The 20,936-nt window shown below is 42.0% G+C and overlaps 1 protein-coding gene across 1 annotated transcript; it reads left to right on the top strand.

The window, feature by feature from the left end:
• The first annotated feature begins 221 nt into the window (after positions 1-221).
• CBLIF (cobalamin binding intrinsic factor) lies at positions 222-18,826 on the top strand. The gene is made up of 10 exons (XM_025865967.2): positions 222-300; positions 1,601-1,777; positions 2,626-2,739; positions 3,162-3,302; positions 5,297-5,478; positions 9,177-9,354; positions 10,745-10,946; positions 13,308-13,426; positions 15,448-15,516; positions 18,498-18,826. Exons 1-9 carry the CDS (start codon positions 222-224, stop codon positions 15,507-15,509), a joined length of 1,254 nt encoding a protein of 417 aa, XP_025721752.1. The 3' UTR covers positions 15,510-15,516; positions 18,498-18,826.
• Positions 18,827-20,936: the final 2,110 nt, after the last annotated feature.

Raw genomic sequence — 20,936 nt, forward strand, 5'->3', positions numbered from 1 at the left:
ACACCTTGGAGGACTGATAGGAGGGAACTTAGACAAGCATATGGAAATTAGTTGTATCAGAGAAAGAGAGGTGAACATAAGTGGTTAGGAGTGGCCAGGAGTGGCAGGAGGGCAGACTGTTTTACAAAAAGAAGCATATATAAAGAAGGGTTTTAGAAACACCCCATTTTCAAAACGGGGATCTGTGCATGGGATCTGTAGGCGAGACAAGAGAGAGTGGGATGGCCTGGTTCACCCTCTGCCTCCTGAACCTTCTCTGGGCTGTGGCTGGGACCAGCACCTGGACCCAAAGCTCATGCTGTGAGTATGGTGGTTCTTCCAGAGAGGTCAGGGAAGCAGCTCCCCCAGGGAAAGGGGGGAACCTCACACACGGAGGTCTGCTGAGGAGAAAGTGACTGAAAACAGCAATCACTGCAGAAGTTCAAAGTAGATGAGTCAGGGTGAGTGCGTGCTTCATCTTTCCTGGCCAAATAGCATAAGTTCTTGGAGAGGCAAGTCTATGCATTTTACCTTAAGAGAGACTGAAATACTGGCGCAGGAATGATGGCTGGTGGCACAAAGCGAAACGCTCAGAGCTGTTCTGACCAAGTGCCACTGCTGCGGGGATGCTGGTACTCGCTGAGGACAGGTCGTATCCCAAGTCTTCCATATTTTTCACGCAAGACTAAGAAAAAAAGAGGGCACCTGGCTGGCTCAGTTGGAGGAACATGCAACTCTTGATCTCAGGGTTGTGAGTTTGAGCCCCACGTAGGGTGTAGAGATTACTTAAAAATAAAATCTTTTAAACAGGGGAGGCACCTGGGTGGCTCAGTCAGTTGAGCCTCCAACTCGTGATTTCAGCTCAGGTCATGATTTCAGGGTCGTGGGACTGAGCCCTGCGTCGGGTGCTGCTCTCAACAAGGAGTCGGCTTGTCCCCTTTCCCTCTGCTCCTCTCCCTGCTGGCCCACGGGGTCAACACAGTCTCTCTCTCTCAAATAAATAAATAAAATCCTAAAAAACAAAAAAGAAATAACTTTCTATTTTGTAGGATTTATTTGAAAGAGAGAGAGAGGTGGGGAGAGGCAGAGGGAGAGGGAGAGAGAGAATCCCAAGCAGACTCCACGCTGAGCACAGAGCTGGACACGGGACTCGATCCCAAGACCCTAAGATCAGGGCCCGAGCTGAAACCAAGAGTTGGACACTTCACCAACTATACCACCCAGGCACCCCCCCAAAAATTAACTTTAAAAAAAAGAGTGAGAAAAAACTACAAGGAAATCAGTGATTTCTAGGAATGTGCCAGAAATAATATGAAATGGCCATGAGCCATATTGCTTGGACTTCCTAAATGAGAAATCACTTTGATAAATAGAAGGGTTATTTGAGAAGATGTTGGGTCTGATTGGCCTCAAAAGAAAAATCTGTGTTTTCTCCATCTCTCTTTAATAATCACCCACTCCCCCCAAAAAAATAATCACCCCCACAGAGGGTGTCCCCGAGAATACTAACGCTAACTAATCCCATCTTCTAACAGAGAGATCGGGAAACACGTTTCTGAGACGAAAGAGAGAGAGAGAGAGAGAGGATTAGGGGTTTAGTAAATGGCTTTTCTCTCCTCAGCTGTTTCCCCGGCACAGCAGCCCTTGGTTAATGGCATCCAAGTGCTCATGGAAAGCTCTGTGACGAGCTCAGCCCACCCAAATCCCAGCATCCTGATTGCCATGAACCTGGCTGGAGCCTACGATGTGGACGCCCAGAAGCTCCTGACTGACAAGCTCATGGCCAGTGACACAGCCGGTGAGAAGTCAGAGCCCCTCCACATGCTCCCTGATTCTCCAGCCCCAGAGTCCAACTCCACACCCCACCCCCAACTCCAATGCCACTTGCGATTGTACCTGAATCACCAAAGCATCTTTCCCTGTGTACCTGGAAAGAAAGGTGTGTGAAGTGAGAGCATTTGTAGAGTTGGGCAGGAGAGCAGAATTAGCTCTAGACCAGATGTAAAAAGAGAGGGCGTGCAGCTCTGGTTCCACCACTTATTAACTCTGTGACCTTGAACAGGCCGCAGATCTGGACCAACCTCACTTCTTTGTTTGCAAAATGCAGATGATTCTAATAACAAGGACACTAACAGTAATAGTAACGATGATGATAATAACCAAATCTCTGTTCTGCCTACCTGTACACAGGAGTTGCCTTGAGGATCAAGTTAGATAATAAGGTTAAAATTATTTTCAGGTATGAATTTGTACGGGTGCTCTTGCTGCTTCTCTCAATAGATAACAGGGATTCCTGATGAAGTTGTCAAGTCACACAGTGGTCACCAGATTAAACATTCCTTGAGCATTTTTCCATACTTCGTTCCTCAAGAAAAACCAGATAAAAAAACTATCTAGAGGCACCTGGCTGGCTCGGGGGCCGGGGGGTTAGGGGGAGACATGTGGCTCTTGATCTCCAGGTTGTGAGTTCGAGTCCCACGTTGGGTGTAGCGATTACTTAAAAATAAAATCTTTTTAAGAAATTATCTAATCGCCTTATTAAAAAACCAAAATGATCTGGACAAGAAGCAGAGAGCTCAGCCCCGGCCCCTGGCACACTTTCCCCCTGAGAATACCTTTGTGACTGTTTTGTTCTCTCCTCCACAGACCTGACCATTGGTCAGCTGGCCCTTACCATCATGGCCCTCAACTCCTCCTGCCGAGACCCTGGGAATAAAGTATCAATTCTACGGAGACAAATGGAAACCTGGCCACCTTCAAGTAAGACCTCATCGGAAGGGAGGGGAGAGTGAGGCAAATGGTCCTTCCTGAGAATATTAAACCTAGAAAGAAAACGATGGTGAGTGGAAAGTGAGGGAAGAGACACAAGCTACTCAAGATCCCTCAGATAATCTCACAAAGAGATATTCACTTTGATTCCAAACGAACCAGAGAAGACCACTACCTGGGGACACAGACTTACACCACCACCTGCAGACAGCTAGCCCTTTCATTCTCCTGTCCTGGTAGGTAATATTCTTAGTCTGACAAGTGTTCAAGTTAGCTTTTGCCAACGTGGACTCTTTCTTTTTGGACAGGTTTTCTAGAAATTTCTACTTAAAAGATTTGACTTTTACCTTTTTCACGAACGTCCTCACTATGGTGAATGTTAATCTTACAGAGACCCTCTGTCTCCTTCCCAGGCTCCAGTGCTCCAGCTTCAACCTTCTATGGGCCCAGTCTGGCGGTCCTGGCACTGTGCCAGGAGAACCCAGAGACAGCCTTACCCATAGCAGCCCGCTTTGCCAAGTACCTGAGGTTCAGTTCCTCCCCCTTCGATGTGGGTGAGTTGGTCGCCACTTCCAAACACTGCCCTGAGCTGGGAACATCAAGGGCATTCAATGGGGGAGGGGGGCAGGAGGGGAAAGTGGGAGGGGGAGCTTTCCATGGAGGAGGAGCTGAGGATCATGAAAATGTCTGCAGATGGAAGGCACTTAAGAAATATTTGTTGGACGTGTGAATTACGGAATAAATGAAGGGGAGACAGTAAAACAAAGAACCCAGGACAATACTTGAAATGCCTGACAATGACAGAATCTCTACTGGGAACAATAAACAAGTCACCCAAGTCAGCGGTTATTCCCAGGCAAATTCTTAAATGATTAAATCAATGTCTAGACTCAGTCTTACCCTGAAACCTCTTCTTTTTAAAGAATCACTTATTTATTTTAGAGACAGAGAGCAGGGAGAGGGGCAGACGAAGAGGGAGAGGGAGAATCTCGAGCTGACTTCACACTGAACAAGGAGCCAGACACCGGGCTCCATCTCACGACCCTGAGATCATGACCTGAGCCGAAACCAAGAGTTGGATGCTTAACTGACTGCGCCACCCAGGCACCCCTGAACGCACTCTTTTATTACTACTGATGATTCCCCTCTCCGTTCCTCCCAATGTTTCTCCTTATAACATCCTGATATTCTCTTTCTAGTAAACAGATACTCTCTGAACCCTAAACCCACCATGCTCCTCCTCTTCAAGGGTACGCTGGAACCATGTTATTTCTTCATTCTGTAACCTTATGGCTGCTTGTGAAGGGAAGCTTTTTCCCCTACAGCACCATGTCCTTTTCTGTCCACCCTTCTGCAGATCATGATACCTGCTCTGAACAACACCCTCTCTCTCTGAGGACATTATCATGTGCCCTTCATTCATGGTCACCTTTTCTCTTTGCCACTCTCCAAGCAATAGCATTTCTCAGGTTTTCACCCTGTTATCCACACTGCCTCTGCAACCTCTCTCCTTTCAGGCAAACTCTCTCATTTCAGGCTCTTTCAGACCAATAATCAAGTACTCTAGTACCCTCCCTATGGCTCAAGAGCAGACTGGCCTCTATTTCCCATCTGGGACCTCATGCATTGCCAAGGTGTCTGTCAGTTCAGGAGATCTGACGTCTCGGCCAACAATGGTTTCAACAACACTGTCATCCTTAATGAGGTTACACAAATTCAGGTGGAGATTACAGTAGGGAGGAGGAGATCAGAGAAGGAAGTTAGCTGGCAAGTCTTTCATTTGTTCTGTCTTGTCCTGTCAGAGCTTGCTCATTCAGTCCACATACACTTTCCCATGCAAATAATGAAAATGACCCTGTGCTGGGTGCTTTGGGGGGGTGCAAAGCTCCCCCCATCCAGGAGCTCACAGAGCACGGTAACAGTAAAACAGAGCAGAGAGTACTGAGACTGCAAGACAGGTGCAAACAACGCAGGCTAAAAAAGTTCAGGAAAGAGGAGCGCCTGGGCGGCTCACTCAGTTAAGCATCTGACTCTTAATCTCAGCCTGGGTCTTGATCTCAGGGTCGTGAGTTTAAGCCCCACACTGGGCTCCATGCTGGGCATGGAGCCTACATCAAAAAAAAGGTTCAGAAAAGAAACTGCACCTGTGGCACTGGTCAGACCAAAGAAGGTTTCACTGAGAGGTGGTGATGGCCGGGCCTTCAAGAACTAGTGACATTTTTAAAAGATAAACAGAGACCAAAAAATGAGATTGAATAAAGTGCCAGTCTACATTAATTAAAAGCATGAGCTGTGGAGTCATATAGATCTGGGTTCAGGTCCTGGCACTGCTACTTACCAGCTGTGAGGCCTTGGGCCATTACTTGGCCTCTATGAGCCTCCACTTCTTTATCCCTTCAAAGGAATTAATTATAGGTCCTATTTCACAGTCCTGAAGAATAAAGGAGATAAAGTAGCTGGAACACAATAAGCACACAGGAAATGTTAGTTGTTCATATTGTTGTGGTGATGGTTGTCTTACCCACCCCCCTCCAACCGTGCTTCACAGACACAGGAGCAACGGCGACTTTAGCTCTGACCTGTATGTACAACAGGATCCCAGAAAGTTCAGAGGAAGGTTACAGAATTCTGTTCAGCCAGGTACTAGAGGAAGCCATGAAGAGTATCAGCATGAGGATCAAAGACAATGGCACCATTGGAAACATCTACAGTACTGGCCTTGCCATGCAGGTAAACACATCACCCATGCTCTTTGTTGGATCCATGCCAATACGATAAGACCAGATTGTAGGATCAAGAGACCAGGCTTCTTCTAACATCTTTGAGAAAGATCAGCTAGTATGACTTGAAGTAGGTTCCTTGTAGTGTTTGTCTCAGTTTCTCTACTGGTAAAATGCAGGTGTGAATTCCTCCCTACCCCATAGGTGAAGTGTGAAAAAAAAACTACGTGAATTATTTTCTCTTTCTTGGAAAAAATCATAAATCCCAGAAACATATCAGGTTATTACTGATAATGATCAGTTTGTTCGTAATAAGTATAGATTGATGAAAATTTGATGCATAAAAATAAGGATATTAAAATAGGTCCTCAAAAAAATGGAATTTTCTGATTCCATCTTGCCAGTCACGTGTTCTCTTTTCAGCCCTTTATCTTGATCCAGAAAATGTCGGTTGTGTTCAAACTGATTAATGAAAACAACTTAAAGCTGACTTGTCAAGCTCTTTTATACTCTCGATCTCATTTCAACCTCACACAGTGCTCTAAATGGCAAAACCACGTGTCTCTGGTACCCTGTCCATACTCAATCCTATGTTTCCCTAGTACTGATACCCAGGCTCAGATTCCATAAGATGCTGCTTGATATATCTCCAAATGCAACCCCCACCCCATTGATTAGGGCTGATTAGGGCAGCATCCTCCCTTGGAGGACATACTAATGATAGTGGGGAGAGATAACCAACTAGAATTGGAAATTAAAGGGTCATCTGTGGCCAAATCCTCTAGTCCAAACTGAGAAGTTTGTGCTCCAATGTCTCAAAATGCCTAATGTAATTCACAGAAAAACTACATTATGACCCTCTCAACTCAGAAAGCCCAGGAAAGAGAGAACCATGGCCAGCCCCAAACCTAATATACCTCTGGACTAGTGGTAGAAAGAAATCCTTTTGGGGAGAGGAGCAGAGACTGGCCCTGACGTCCCACACATTAGAAATTAGCAAAGGACATAAACAGACTAGAAATTAGTTTATGTTAAACATAAAAGTAAATACAAAATCCCCACTCCAATGTGCCGTGTATTGGAGCAACTAATGAGAACAATGTCAGCTTCCATGTCATGTCAAGGTGAATGAAGTTTTGCCATGGGGAAAAAAAAAAGACTTACCGTGGCTGAATCATCTAAGAACAATCCTGGGGCTCAGGTCTAGAAAGCCTTGTGGAATATCAGGAACAGTCTGGAAGGGATATAAGGTGGGTTTTATCTATGACTCACTTAAAATAAACTTGCTTCTCCTTAATGCCAGACGGGGAAATGTTTGCTTTTGCTAGTTTGGTTTGTGAATTCTGTTTGGGATTTTATCACCACAGGGTACACTCTGATAAGCTGCACCTAAGAACTAAAGCTTTATTTATGGAAAGGCAAGACTTCATCCTTACCCTGATATCACAGGTCATATGGATTTCTAATCAGTTAGGATACATAACCTCTCCCTACTCAAGTTATGGCACATATCTAGAGTTTACCCAAACAGCCTGAAGTCTGAAATCACCAGATATCCAATACACAACTTTTTTTCTAATTTAAAATGTTCTGGTGTGGAGAAGCAAAGGGCTCTCAAGATGTCACGACTTGAGTTGGAATCCCAGATCTGCCACTACTATGGGCAAATATTGAATTTCTCTGAATTTCACTTTCCCCATAAAAACAAGGTTGTAAGTAAAGGTTGTTTTTTTTTTAAAGATTTTATTTATTTATTCATGAAAGACAGAGAAAGAGAGAGAGAGAGAGAGAGAGAGAGAGAGGCAGAGGGAGAAGCAGGCTCCCAAGGAGCAGGGAGCCCGACGTGGGACTCGATCCCAGGACGCTGGGATCATGACCTGAGCCGAAGGCAGACGCTTAACCATCTGACCCACCCAGGCGCCTGTTTTGTTTTTTTTGTTTTTTTTTAATCACAAGCACAGTGTGGTGCTCAGTAATTGTTCATGGTCTCTCCCAGCAGAAGAGTGATATTAAGCTTCCTTTTCAGCCTTTATTCACCCTCTTCCAGGATGTCAGTGCCCTTCAAATGGCCTGGGCCACCTACATGGCTTCCCTAGGCACTCAGGAAGCACTTCCTCTGCCGCAGAATTTCTTCTCTTCTTTCTATCAATATTCCAAAGCCTTCAAAATTCCTCTTAACTTGGGGCTTTAACTTGGAAAAGGATCTGATAAACATCTTCATGCAAAGTTATTAACGACTTCTCACAGGGTAATGTGTTATTCCTCTCTAGAGTGTTGGCATCGGTAACGTTTTATCCCAAGGGGATACATCTTGCTTTGGGGGTCTGAGAGGTGAATATGGCAAGTGAACAAGATCTGGCTGCTGAGGAGTACCTACCTAATGCCCCTTAAGCCAAACTACCCTGTAAAGTGACCTCTGGCAAGAGCCAGGGTCCACGGTTGTCAAAGCCAACAGTGATGGTCATGCCTGTCAAAACTGGTCGTTCATCAACTGCCTTCGGCTCACAGAGCCATTTCTGACTCGACTCTCTCTTCTCCCATTTCCTATTCTGAGCTTCAGGTGAATCAGTCACCAGCAATCTCAAACCACTGACATACTCTGAGGGTCATGGTCAGCACACCACTAAGAGGGAGGGAGGTGGTGATGATAGCTTATTTATCACACGTTACAAAATGCTTTTGCTTATTGTCCCACATCTGAACTTCAAATGAACCCACAAAGGTAGGCATAAATTATGATCTCTATTTTACTCATGCGATATAAATCTCAGCAAAGGAGAATGACTTGCGTGGTGCATTAATCAAGAATCATTTTGCAAATAACATAAAACCCAAATAATTTTGGCTTAAGAAAAAAATGGGGATTTACTATTTCACGTTATAAACTAGAAGGTCCAGGGCTAGATTAAATGGTTTGAGGATTAAGCAGAATAAAGGACTCAAATTGTGCTTTCAGGCGCCATTCCTTTTTCATCACTCAGCCCCGGTTTTCCTCACTGTCTCCTACTGCATGGCTTCTTCGAAGTGACTGAGGAAGATGGTCCCAGCCCAGTGCTTACTTACGTGGTCCTAGCTGAATACCCCCAGCAGGAGAGAAAGACATGCTTCTCTCTCTGAATGTTTGTATGTCAGGGAAGGACACTGGCTAGTGTGTGTGCCCACTAATCACTGTCACCAAAAGGATGGCACTCTATGATTAGCCCAGCACAGGCCATGAGTCCACCCCTGTGGCCAGGGTTGTGGAGCCTCTGGCTGACAGTCCTGACATGATCACAAAGAATGGGAGGAGTCCACCAAACGGTGTTCAGGACAACATAAAACAAAAGAGCACTACGATGTTAAGATGGCCAGATGACCCAGACTAACGCTGCCCCTGGAGCTTGCTTTGTGGGCCTCACCTTCGTTCTACATCCAAGAACTGTTTTATATACACATGCCATAAATATAACAGCCCTAATAGTGTTCCCCAAATCTGATTGGTGCACATATATTTGTTGTGTGACTGCTCTGTGACAGACCTTGAGCTAAGAGGTGGGGATGCAGCAGTGAACAAGAAAGACAATGTCCCGAGCCTTGGGCAGCTCAGTTTTGGATTCTGTTTGATCCCCAAGATTAGTGATCAAGTCTCTTATAAAGTTTATAGAGGCCAACTCTCAGCTATGCCTAATCAATCTCTCAGTCTCTCTCCCTCTCTCTCTCCTGTCCCAGGCTCTCTCTGTGACACCTAAGCAACCTAACAAGGAGTGGAACTGCCAGAAGACCATGGACACAATACTTAAGGAGATTGAGCAGGGGAAATTCCACAATCCCATGGCCATTGCCCAAATCCTCCCTTCCCTGAAAGGCAAGACATACCTGGATGTGCCCCATGTGTCTTGCAGCCCTGGTAAGAACTCTTTAATATCTGCCTTTCCTTATGTCATAAAGTAGCAATTTATGCCACTAATAATATGTAGATCAATTTTAAGTGGCATAGAGGCTTGTTATGTAGGCAAAGCCACATCTGCTATCCATCCCCAAGTGTTGTGTGCTAATACACAGCCATAGCAGCCTGCCCTCAAAATTCAGCCCCCATGTCTACGTCATTCAGTACACATTAAGTGAGCACCTACTATATGAATAGCATTCGGTGAGATGCTGGTGAAGAGGGGAGGTCCATGCTCCTAACAATCAGATGATATATAATTTCCTTAATTCACTTGACAAATACACCAAAAATTATGCAGTATCTTATGATATCTGCTCTTTACAAGGTCAGGAAACAGATATGTCGACAAAAACTACAACGTTTGGAAGAATGAAATAAGTACTAAATAGACACAGAAGCACATGTAGAGCATAACAAAGAAAGTGTGACCACTGACCTGGTCTGAGAGACTTATGAGAAGAACAGAGTTGCATTTAAAACCAGACTTGGAGATCTAAATATGAAGCCTTGGTGCTCCTGGCACACCAAAGGAATGGGTTGGAAACCAGGCACATTACCTTTTTATTTTAAATATCTCTATTTTAGCCAATTAAAAATATAATACAGGGATACTTAAAATTCAAATGTTGTAGAAATATGCAGGAAGAAAGTGGGAGTCCTGCATAAAAATTTTATCACTCCAGAGATAACGAGTCTTTGCAAAGATACCTCTTCTTTCTAGTCAAATACTAGTATAAAGTACTGTTTGGCTGATGCTGTATGGACTTGCCTAGATAAGCAGAGATTGCTAAGCTCCTTGCCCATCTCGGTACACAGTCTATAGAGACTGCAGTCAAGCAGCCTGATCCCAATTACACCAAACACAGCTACATTCACCCAACTCCTTAGGCTGCTTCCCAGTGATTTTTCCAACCTTGACAAGGTGGCCATGGAGTCTTTTCTAGGATTCTACACTATAGTTACCCAGGTGTTTTGTTAAATGGTCTGAAACTTACTACCTTTGCTTACTACCTTTGTTGCCAAAAAAGCCCACGACTCCACAGAACTCAATCATGTAAAATACATGACTTAGGGCTAACCATCCTCCCTTCTGGTTATAAATTCTTTTAACAAAATTGATGTTCACTATAAAACCGGCTGTCAGCTCTTCAGCTACGAACAATTCTCTAGAATGGAACTGAGAGCTTCATAGATCACACCAGTTCCTCAGAACAACCCACAAAGGACACAAAATCATTGCCATTTCTTGAAATGTTTTTTTAGGATGAGTCGCCAGTAACAGAGATCTTTGCACCTGTAATAGAAACCCCATAATCTTCAACAAATGTGGCCTCTTCGCTCTTCACAGGTGATGAAGTGCAACCAACTCTCCCCACTCAACCCAGCCCTGTTCCCACCACAGCCTCCAACATCACCGTCATATACACCATAAATAACCAGCTGAGGGGGGTGGATCTGTGCTTCAATGTGACCATCGACGTTAGTGTGAAACGTGGATCAGTGCTACTTGTTGTCCTAGAGGAAGCACAGCGCAGAAATTCCATGTTCAAGTGAGTGCTGCAAGCAGCGTTCACCATTCTCCCCAGACCCCACCCGAGTTCCCATTCTCTCCCTCCTTCTTTCATTTTCTTACTCTCTTTTTCCTTCTGATAATTTAACAGATCTTCATTTCATCACCCCTTGAGAAGCCTGCAATCTTGTAACTAGCATGCTCTCAGGAAAAATTCAGTCACACAAGTCAACATATATGATGGAGTTTTACAAACAGGAATTCAAAGGGGGAGAGTCCACTGTGGGTTAGAGTAGTCCAGGAAGGTTTGTGGCTTTGGACCCCATTTGAGGAATAAGTACTGTAAGGAAGATAGGGGAAGATGGTATTCTAGGAAGAGGGAATGGCTAGAATTAAGCATTCGAGACAGGAATAAGCAAGGTCAGTGAGTAGGCCAGCTTGACTAGAGAAGAGAATAGGGATACAGGACTGAATCAAGTGAGGAACGTCTGGAAAGGACAGGCTGGGTGATATTGGAAAAAGTCTGAAAAACCAGGCTAATGAGATCGGACTTCCTATTAGAGAAAGCATTGCAAGTTTTTAAGTAAGAAAAGTCATGTTGTAAAACGTTAACTGGTTCAAGAATGGGAGACAAGGAGGCGACCTGGGGCTTGCCTGTGGTAATGAATCTGTGAGGTGATGAAGACTCCATCTAAGATAAACAGACTCACACCAAGGAAGATGCCACTCAGCTCTGTGAGCACTGGAAGGGGGGTGGGGCGCAGAAAGAGAAGCTTCCAAACTTTTGATAGGAGTGTCAGGAGGAAAGAATGTCTTTCAGAGAAAAAGACTTAATTCCTTCAGACATGTCTAATTGTGGGTGTTCAAAGCAGAAGCATTAGGGAGCTTTTGGAGGTTTAGAGGAAGACCTAGAAAAAGAGGTCAGGGTAGACAAAAGAGGCTGGGCGGTCATCTGACAGAGGTTATGACCGAGGTTGGGGAACCGTGCAGAGGTAGCAGACAAGCTCCCAACAAAGCCACGAGTCCAAGGCACCTGGCCGGCTCAGTCAGCAGAGAATGGGATTCCTGATCTCAGGATTGTGGCTTCAAGCCCCATGTTGGGCATGAAGCCCACTTTAAAAACAAACAAACAAACCATTATCTATATGCCCACTTCACAGATAGCACCATATAGGCCCAAAGAGGCTAAGTAACATTCCTAAGATCACATGACGTGTAGCTAATAGAGTTGAGATCAGAACCCAGACTTGACTGTGAAGCTCATGTTCCTTCCACTGTCCTGTCGGCAAAAGGCAGAATAGAGAAGGAAATCCCAAGAAATAAAATTAAACCTTGGGATGTCTTCATAGTTTGCAAGAAGAGGAAGCAGTAGAGAAATATGGAGGAGACTAAGCTCACAGGAGGAGCAGAGGAAAAATGCCAGGTCCTGGAAAGGAAAAGAAGACAGACATTCAGAGGAACGAAGACATGACCCAAATTCTGCAGAGAGATGCCAGAGAGAAAGACTGACCAAGCCCAAGGAAGTGACAACTGAGTGGTATGAGGAATCTATTCCACAGGATTAGGTACAATACATTATACCTGCTGTTCACAGCCCAGCTCCATAATTTCCCCTACTTCCATAGACAGGTCAGGATAAAAGTTGCATTTCAAGAGTACTTAGTTTTCAAATACCCTCTGAATATACCTTACTACTTCTCTGAGCTTACCCTTAATTTTGCCTGATTTTTCTTTTTCTGACTGTGAATGTCATAAATACATATACTAGACAGTTGGGGGGTGATGCATAAAGAACAAAACAAAGCACCTCTGAAACTAGTAATACACTATATGTTAATTAATTGAATTTAAATAATGTTTTTAAAAGGAACAAAACAAAGCATCTACAGTGTGTCCACAATATAATCGCTGTTGACATTTCTTTATAATTTTGTAGGTTTTCTTCTTTGCATCTTATAGATAGTTGTGATCCCTCACATGGATGGGATAGTTATTTCGTGTAAAATTTGTGTCCCACATTTTCACTTAACAATTATTGCATGAGCATTTTAAATGTCACTTAAAATTATTGAAAAATACAATTTCATCACTGCAAAAAAAAAAAAAAGTCAATCTTGGATACTCATCCCATCAGTCATGTTAAGTATTCACCCATTGTTGGGCATTTACATTATTTTAAATTTGCTTATTGATAGGTTTTTTTTTTTTAAAAAAACCCATTCATTTTAATTTCATTTACTTGCAAGTGAAGTAATTTCATATCCATTAGTCATTTGCAATTTCTCTTTTGAGCGTGGTTTTATCTGATCTCTAAAGCACTTAGAATGTCTCTGTCCCTTCACCTTAACTCCTTATTGCCTGACCTAAATGAGGTTAATCACATATGATTTTATCCTTACAGATTTGAAACCACGATGACATCATGGGGCCTTGTCATCTCCTCCATCAACAATATTGCTGAAAGTGTTCATGAGCGGACATACTGGCAATTCCTTAGTGGCAAAACACCTTTGAATGAAGGTGAGAGAAGGAGAAAGGAATTTGGGACTTTCTTCCATAGTCTGCGGGCTACTTTCTTTCATTTCCTTATTTAATTAATTCCTTCATTTAATCAAGTAACTGTGAGATTGTATGTATATGATACTTGTGTATACAGTGATGACACATACATGTACATACACATATATATTATGAATATATATACAGTGACTCGATTGAATGGTAGATGATGGGTAGACGGATGGATGATAATAGAACAGGTGGCTGGCTTTCTAAAATAGCTTTTTCGAAAATCAAGAATCCTGACTCCACTCTGAGCCAACGGGGACACATCCAGTGATCAAGAAAAGTGGCTTGACCTACTTAAAGCAATAAGAGCTGAAAAAGGAAAAAACAGGTAACATGAGAGACAAAAACATTTTTTTTAAAAAGGTAGAAAAAGTAGTATGTGATCTAAGAAGATGGCCTGGCCACCTTAGGGTTTAAAAATTAAACATCAATGTATAAAACAAAAGCACAGTGACTTCCTAGCCAGTGGGAAACAAATATGGGGATGGGAAACATAGCTCTTCGTGCAGTGATATCATATGTCACATGTCAACTCTGTAGGTATTGGTAATTCTCTTTTTTACAGAAAAAGAAACTAAGTCTTGGAGGCATTAAAGGGATTTGTGCAAGTCCTGCACCTAGCACGGGATCAAGCGATCATTGAGCCCACACTTCCAAACTGTAGCATGACTGTCCTTCCCCCACCGCTTCACTCAACATTCATTCTTCTTCTTGCTCTAATGCTTTTTAAAAGTCTCCAAAGAGAAGAATGTCTATGCATGTTTGTGTGGGGAAAGAGGCAAGAATAAAACTCAGACTTCAGCAAAACCTTAACATTCTTTAAAATTTTGCACAAATACTAAAATATCCTCCAAGTTAAAGAGCACTGTGTGTGGTTTTGTCTAAGGTTGATGTTCCCTAGGTAAGAGGATGTTAATCGGCACAATGCAGAGATGTGAAGCCCTGCAAAGTCACAGCAGAACTGAGGCTGTGGCTTTATAAGATGCTTCATTATCCAAGATTTCAACGGGAGAGATGTTTTCTTAGAGTCTGTCGGGTACTTAACAAAATCTAGCCAGTCAGAATTTGTTGAATTGCAGCAATGCATTTAATAAAGATCTTGAGGTTACATAAGGCTTGGTTAGAAGCCCCTTCTCTTACTTACTAGCTGCATTAAGCAAGGAATGAGTCTTCTCAGAACCAGTTTCCAGAGCTATAAAATACAAATAGTAATAACCATTTCTTGGGTCAGTGTGAAAATTAGAAATAACATGTTTAAAATGAGTAAGTTCAATGTCTTCTGCATTCACAAACGCTCAATATTAGTATTATTAGTTCTCCTACCACCTGCATCTCAAGAATTGCCCGGGAACCTAAATCAGGCTTATTCTCATGTCTGCCAATTACCCTTCTTCTCTGGGGAAAGAATGGTAAACAGGCCTCTGACATCCAAAACTTCTGGGCGTGGAATTATCTTTCCGATGCCCGGTGACTTGAAAGCTAATCATCAATACTGCCATCATCTAACTTCTCTGCCCTGAAACATAAGAATTCTCAACACAATGCCCTTCCCTATTTTTTGCAAAATCTTCAAAAGTGAACATGAGTTCCTACCTTGAATACTCTAAGTTCGACTTAACTAAGTCATTTTATTGCACGATAACTATGTGCCAGGGACTATATTAGGCATCTGGCAGTCCTTATTCCTAATCCTGAAAGTGTCTCTTCAGGGTAGGTATTAGTACAATTTAAGGCATGAGGAAAAGGAGGCCCTCACAATTTAAGGGGCTTGTCCAAAGAGATGCTCCACATGGCAGCTCTAAGCCTAGAAACAAGGACTCCCTAAATCTCAATCTCATGCTCCTCCATACTAATCAAGCTGCCCATTTCACTCGGGGATGATTTTACTCCTCTAACTATGGGCTGGTCCTTTGGGAGGTAGGGGTGGTTACGCACACCATGGCCTCCTCATGTTCTTCTCTGCTTGTTTCCAGGAGTTGCCAACTACAAACCCTTCAACCATGAGCACATCACAGCCAATTTCACACAGTACTAAGGACAAGGTGGGTTCAGTTTCTCTCAAACACCTCCAAAGGACGGTGGAATTTTTGTTCACTTTATTTCAAATCTATGCAAAAAAAAAGTGGGTATCTACAATGCTACCATATTCCTGGTAAAAACAAGGAAACCACTATGTAGAATAAATGATTCAAACTTCCCTGGAGTCTTAACATCTGTGACCCATGAAAAAAGGTCCAGCTTCTCAAGGCAATGACTGCCAGTCATTGTTTAAACCTAGGATGAGGGAAGAAGAGAGACCCCAGGTGATATTTTTGGAGTTCATTCTGATCTTCTCGATTAATTAAACAACAGATGCCTTTATTTCTACAAATGAAGTGATATATTTTAAAAACTCCTATAAAAAAACTCCTATTTTTGTTTCTTATACCAAGTACTACTTTTCAAATCACTTAATGAAATGACCAAAATTTTTCATATGAGACTCCCAGATGGTTTAGAACAAGGTAAATGATGTTAATACTCTCTCCTTCCATTTCTCATATTTATTCTGCGTAAAATTAAGTTTAAAATGTATATTTTTATATAATTTATATATATACACACATTTAATATATAAATATAACTCATAATTAGTATATAATATAAAATTTAATGGATTTTTATATGTTAAATATAAATATAGACCTAAAACCCCACACCCACACATTAAATAGAAATATAGATCTATAACCACACCCCAAATATATATATATATTTGAAAGAAAAATTAAGTTTTCAAAGACAATCATAAATCTAATCTCTGTTGGTAGGAGTCAACACTGGTACGGACTTTATGGTGAAGGATAGGAAAATTGTATCAAAAGACCTAAAATATACTCAACTTCAACCCCCAAAATCCCAATTCTGAAAATTACACAAAGGAGAGAATCATAATAGGGCACAGATATACAAGAATCAAAATGTGCGCTGAGGCAATCAGAGAGCAAACCTTAGAGATGCAGCTTTAGTACACTTCCTAATACTGACCCCAAGGCAAAGATTCACCTGCCCCGTCACAGGTCTCCCCGCCAAGCTGCTCAGAGTAAGAGCCTGCCCTCTGGTAACAGGGGCTCCTGGGAGAAGGAGATGTGAACCACCAGCCCAAGCCCTCATCCCAAACATATCTATTAGGTACCTCACTGTACCCCAGAAAATGGCCAGCGCTGTACTGTGGTGGAAGGTACCCTCCAGGAGTGTGAATAAGTGATCTCTCATAACATGCCATGATATTCATAATATGGAAAACATGGAAACAGTCTACATGTCCAACAATAGGGCAATGGATAGGTAAACCCTGGCGGATCCATATGATGGGATACTTAAAAGTCATTGAAATTCTTAAATTCCACATGTGAGTGATATCATACAGTATCTATCTTTCTCTTGACTGACTTATTTCACTTAGCATTATACCCTCTAGATCACCCATGTTGTTGCAAATGGCAAGATTTCATTCTTTTTGATGGCTGAGGAATATTCCATTGCATATACAGACCACATCTTCTTTATCCATTCATCTATGGATGAACACTTGGGCTGCTTCCATAATTTGGCTATTGTAAATAATGCTGCTATAAACATAGGGGCGCATATATTTTTTTGAATTAGCATTTTTATTTTCTTTGGGTAAATACCCAGTAGAGGAATTACTGGCTCATATGTGGAATTTAAGAAACAAAACAAATGAACAAAGAAAAAAGAGACAAACAAAAAAACAGACTCTTAACTACAGGGAACAAACTGGTGTTGCCAGAGGAGGGAGGGGGGAGGATGGGTGAATTAAGTGGAGAGGGTTGAAAGTACACTTATGGAGGGGCACCTGGGTGGCTCAGTCAGTTAAGGGTCTGCCTTTGGTTCAAGTCATATTCCAGAATCCTGGGATCGAGTCCTGCATTGGGCTCCTTGCTCAGAAGGAAGCCTGCTTCTCCCTCTGTCTGCCACTCCCCCTGTTTGTGCTCAGTCTCTCTCTCCCTGACAAATAAATAAGTAAAATCTTTAAAAAAAAAAAAAAAGGTACACTTATGGTGATGAGCACTGAGGAATGTATAAAGTGTTCAATCACTATATTGTACACCTGCTACTAATATAACACTGTATGTTAATTATATTTTATTTTAAAATTTAATTAACTTTTTAAAAGAAGTATGATATACAATAAAAATTAAATCTTTAAAGATTTTTATTTATTTATTTAGAGTGGGGGTGGGGCAGAAGCCCAAGCAGATTCTACAATGAGCATGGAGCTGGACCAGGGCTTGATCCCATGACCTGAGCTGAAATCAAGAACCAGATGCTCAACCAACTGAGCCACCCAGGCACCTGTATTAAATTAATTTTTTTTAAATGTCAATAAAATTTGTGTTGAAGATAAATACTTGCGGACATAGAAAGACATTCATGATGCATTCTAATGCCATCCATTCCAGAGTATTAGAGTGGTTAACTGTGTGATGGAATTATTGATGACCCACTTTGTTTACTTCTCTATTTACATTTTCTCCATTCGATACAATAATTGAGCAACTGGAAAATGGGAAAAATTACTTTTAACAAAGATGACCTTTTTTATTTAACAATAAAATGGGCAACGAAAGGAAGGGGTATGAGAGAGAGAAAACACTGCCCCCCAACTTTTGCAATTAACTGGGTGTGTTCATTTGTATTAGCAAAGGTGGGGGAGAGGCAAGCAGGTTGACACTGGCTCTATGACAGGTTGCAATTCCACTTTGAGGAAGTACTGTAATAAAGCGTAGTCTATGTGTGTTCATTATTTTGCATAACGCATAATGCCCAAGCATGGGTTTGGTTATGGTTTCCGGGACTTTCATAAGCATTTTTTTTGTGACCTCTACTGGACATGGCTGGTAAAGCCTAAACTTCCTTCAGGGAAGTAGTCAAATTTTCTGCGTAACTGTTTTTGTGAAGATACAGGGGAGAGAAGGGAAGATTGTTACCAAACCCAATTGTACTTTCCTTTAACTAGATATACGAATGACCTATACCAAGTTCACGATTGAAGATCACTCCCTGATAAGGAAGAGGAACTAAAGACAGCTTCCTCTAGCCTCTTCCAACTGAGAGCTATAATTCTTTGAAATGACAAAGAATCTTGCTCAGAAGCACAAATGACTTGAGATTTCTAAGAAGAAGAGGAACAACAACAACAAGAATCCCGGTCAAGAAAATGAAAATAGAAAGGGAGAGAGAATAGAACAAAATAGTTCCAAATTTTATCTTGAGGACCAAACATGCCAAATAGCCATGATGTTTTTTGGAAAGCAAAGTGAATTTGATCAAACATAAAAATATGTAATAAAGTCACGATAATTAAAACAGTGTAGCACTGGTTTCAGATCAGGGAGAACATGGGAATGGAATAAAATGCTAAAAAATATTATGTGGGAATTTAGCATATGATAAAATCACATATGTTTTTAAGATTTTACTTTATTTATTTATTTATTTATTTATTTATTTATTTATTTATTTAGTGAGCATGCATTAGAGAGAGAGAATCTTAAGCAGGTTCCACATTCAACACGAAGCCCGATGTAGGAATCCATTTCATGACCCTGAAATCATGACCTGAGCTGAAATCAAGAGTCCAACGCTTAACTGACTGAGCTACCCAAGCACCCCATGAAATCACATACTAAATGAGAATTTTCAACTTGACAAAAGTTATTATACTACATCCCTACTTCTGGCCTTATAAGTATATTATCACAGTCAACTGTTAAAAAAAAAATAACTGGAAGATTTTACTGCATGAAAATTATGAATGGTCCTACCTCAAAAAAAAATTAAAGCACATAATGAACACTGTAAACAAAAATTGAATCATATACAAACAAGGGTTAATATAATTAATATACAATAAGCATTTAGAATTATAAAAAAAAGAAACAGTACAATTGAAACATAGAGAAAGTACATAAGCAAATCACACATATGAAAAAACAAATAGACAAAAATATGAGAACAAAGGTAGGAGAAAAAGTTCAACACCACTAGTCATTGAAAAATTGCAAACTAATGTATAACCAGTGTGTAAATTATATGAAGTAGTACTCAGAGAATACTATTGGAAATCAACCTTAGGGGTGCCTGGAGGGCTCAGTCAGTGGAGCCTGTGGCTCTTGATCTTGCAGTTCTGAGTTCGAGTCCCACATTGGGGGTAGAGATTATATAAAAATAAAATCTTTAAAAAAAATCAACTTTAGGGGTGCCTGGGTGGCTGAGATGGTGAAGCGTCTGCCTTCGGCTCAGGTCATGATCCCAGGGCCCTGGGATCAAGCCCCACATGGCGCTCCTGGCTCAGTGGGGAGTCTGCTTCTTCTTTTCCCTCTGCCTCTCACCCTGCTCATGCGTTCTCTCTCTCTCTCTCTCTCTCTCTCTCTCTGTATCTCTGTGTCTCAAATGAATAAACAAAATCTTAAAAAAAAAAAGATTTAAAAAAAAATCAACTTTAGCTTACCCTGCTCCTGCTTACCCAAACTCCAAACCAACTCTGTAAGGCTGGAGAGGTTTCTGCTCATTTCTCTGATTTAAGAAGGAAAAAAGAAAACATTCTGATTTCAGTAACTAAAATGTCCAAAACTGTGTAATAGTCACAATTCTGAATTCCATCTAAAGATGAAGCTGCATCCCTCTGCTAGTTCAGTCCTGTTCTGGATAGGGTGATTGTAGTAGAAACAAAATGGCGGGGGGGGGGGGGAAGTTCTCTATTTCCTCACTTTGCACTTTTACCAGTCATGTAGGATCCTTCCCTACCCCTCATCTCTCACCTCTGTTGCTGACCTCTCTGGGATGACTGACTGGCATAGCACCTGATAAGGGTTGAAGTATGTCCACCTCCCCCCACCAACCAATATGTGTTGGAGCCCCTATTACCCCCTTCACCCCCCTACTCCCCACTTCCACCCCCCCATCCACTGTACCTCAGAATGTGACATTGTTAGGAGAAAGGGTCTTTACAGAGGTAATCAAGTTAAAATGAGGTCAATAGGGTGGGCCCTAATCCAATAAGACTACTGTCTTATCAAAAGGGGAAATTTGGACACAAAGACACACATAAAGGGGAAGACTATGGGAAGAGAGATGGGGAGAAGATGGCCATCCATGAGCCCGGGACAGAGACCTGGGACAGCCCCTTCCTCGCAGCCCTCAGAAGGAACCAACCCTGCTGACACCTTGATTTGAGACTGCAGGCCTCCAGAAATGTGAGGCAATAACCTTCTGTTGTTTAAGACCCCCAGTTTGGGGTACTTGGTTACATCAGCCCTAGCAGAATGATACAACACCCAACAGTAGTTGACTCAGTTCCCAGTATAAAGTATACTCTTTCTCTCATGGGTGCTTTATGGATTCTCCAGAGAAACACACACACACACACACACACACACACACACACACACACACA

This window comes from Callorhinus ursinus, unplaced genomic scaffold (assembly GCF_003265705.2).
Source record: "Callorhinus ursinus isolate GAN/ISIS: 27379988/994484 unplaced genomic scaffold, GSC_fseal_2.0 scaffold594, whole genome shotgun sequence".
Lineage (NCBI taxonomy): Eukaryota > Metazoa > Chordata > Mammalia > Carnivora > Otariidae > Callorhinus > Callorhinus ursinus.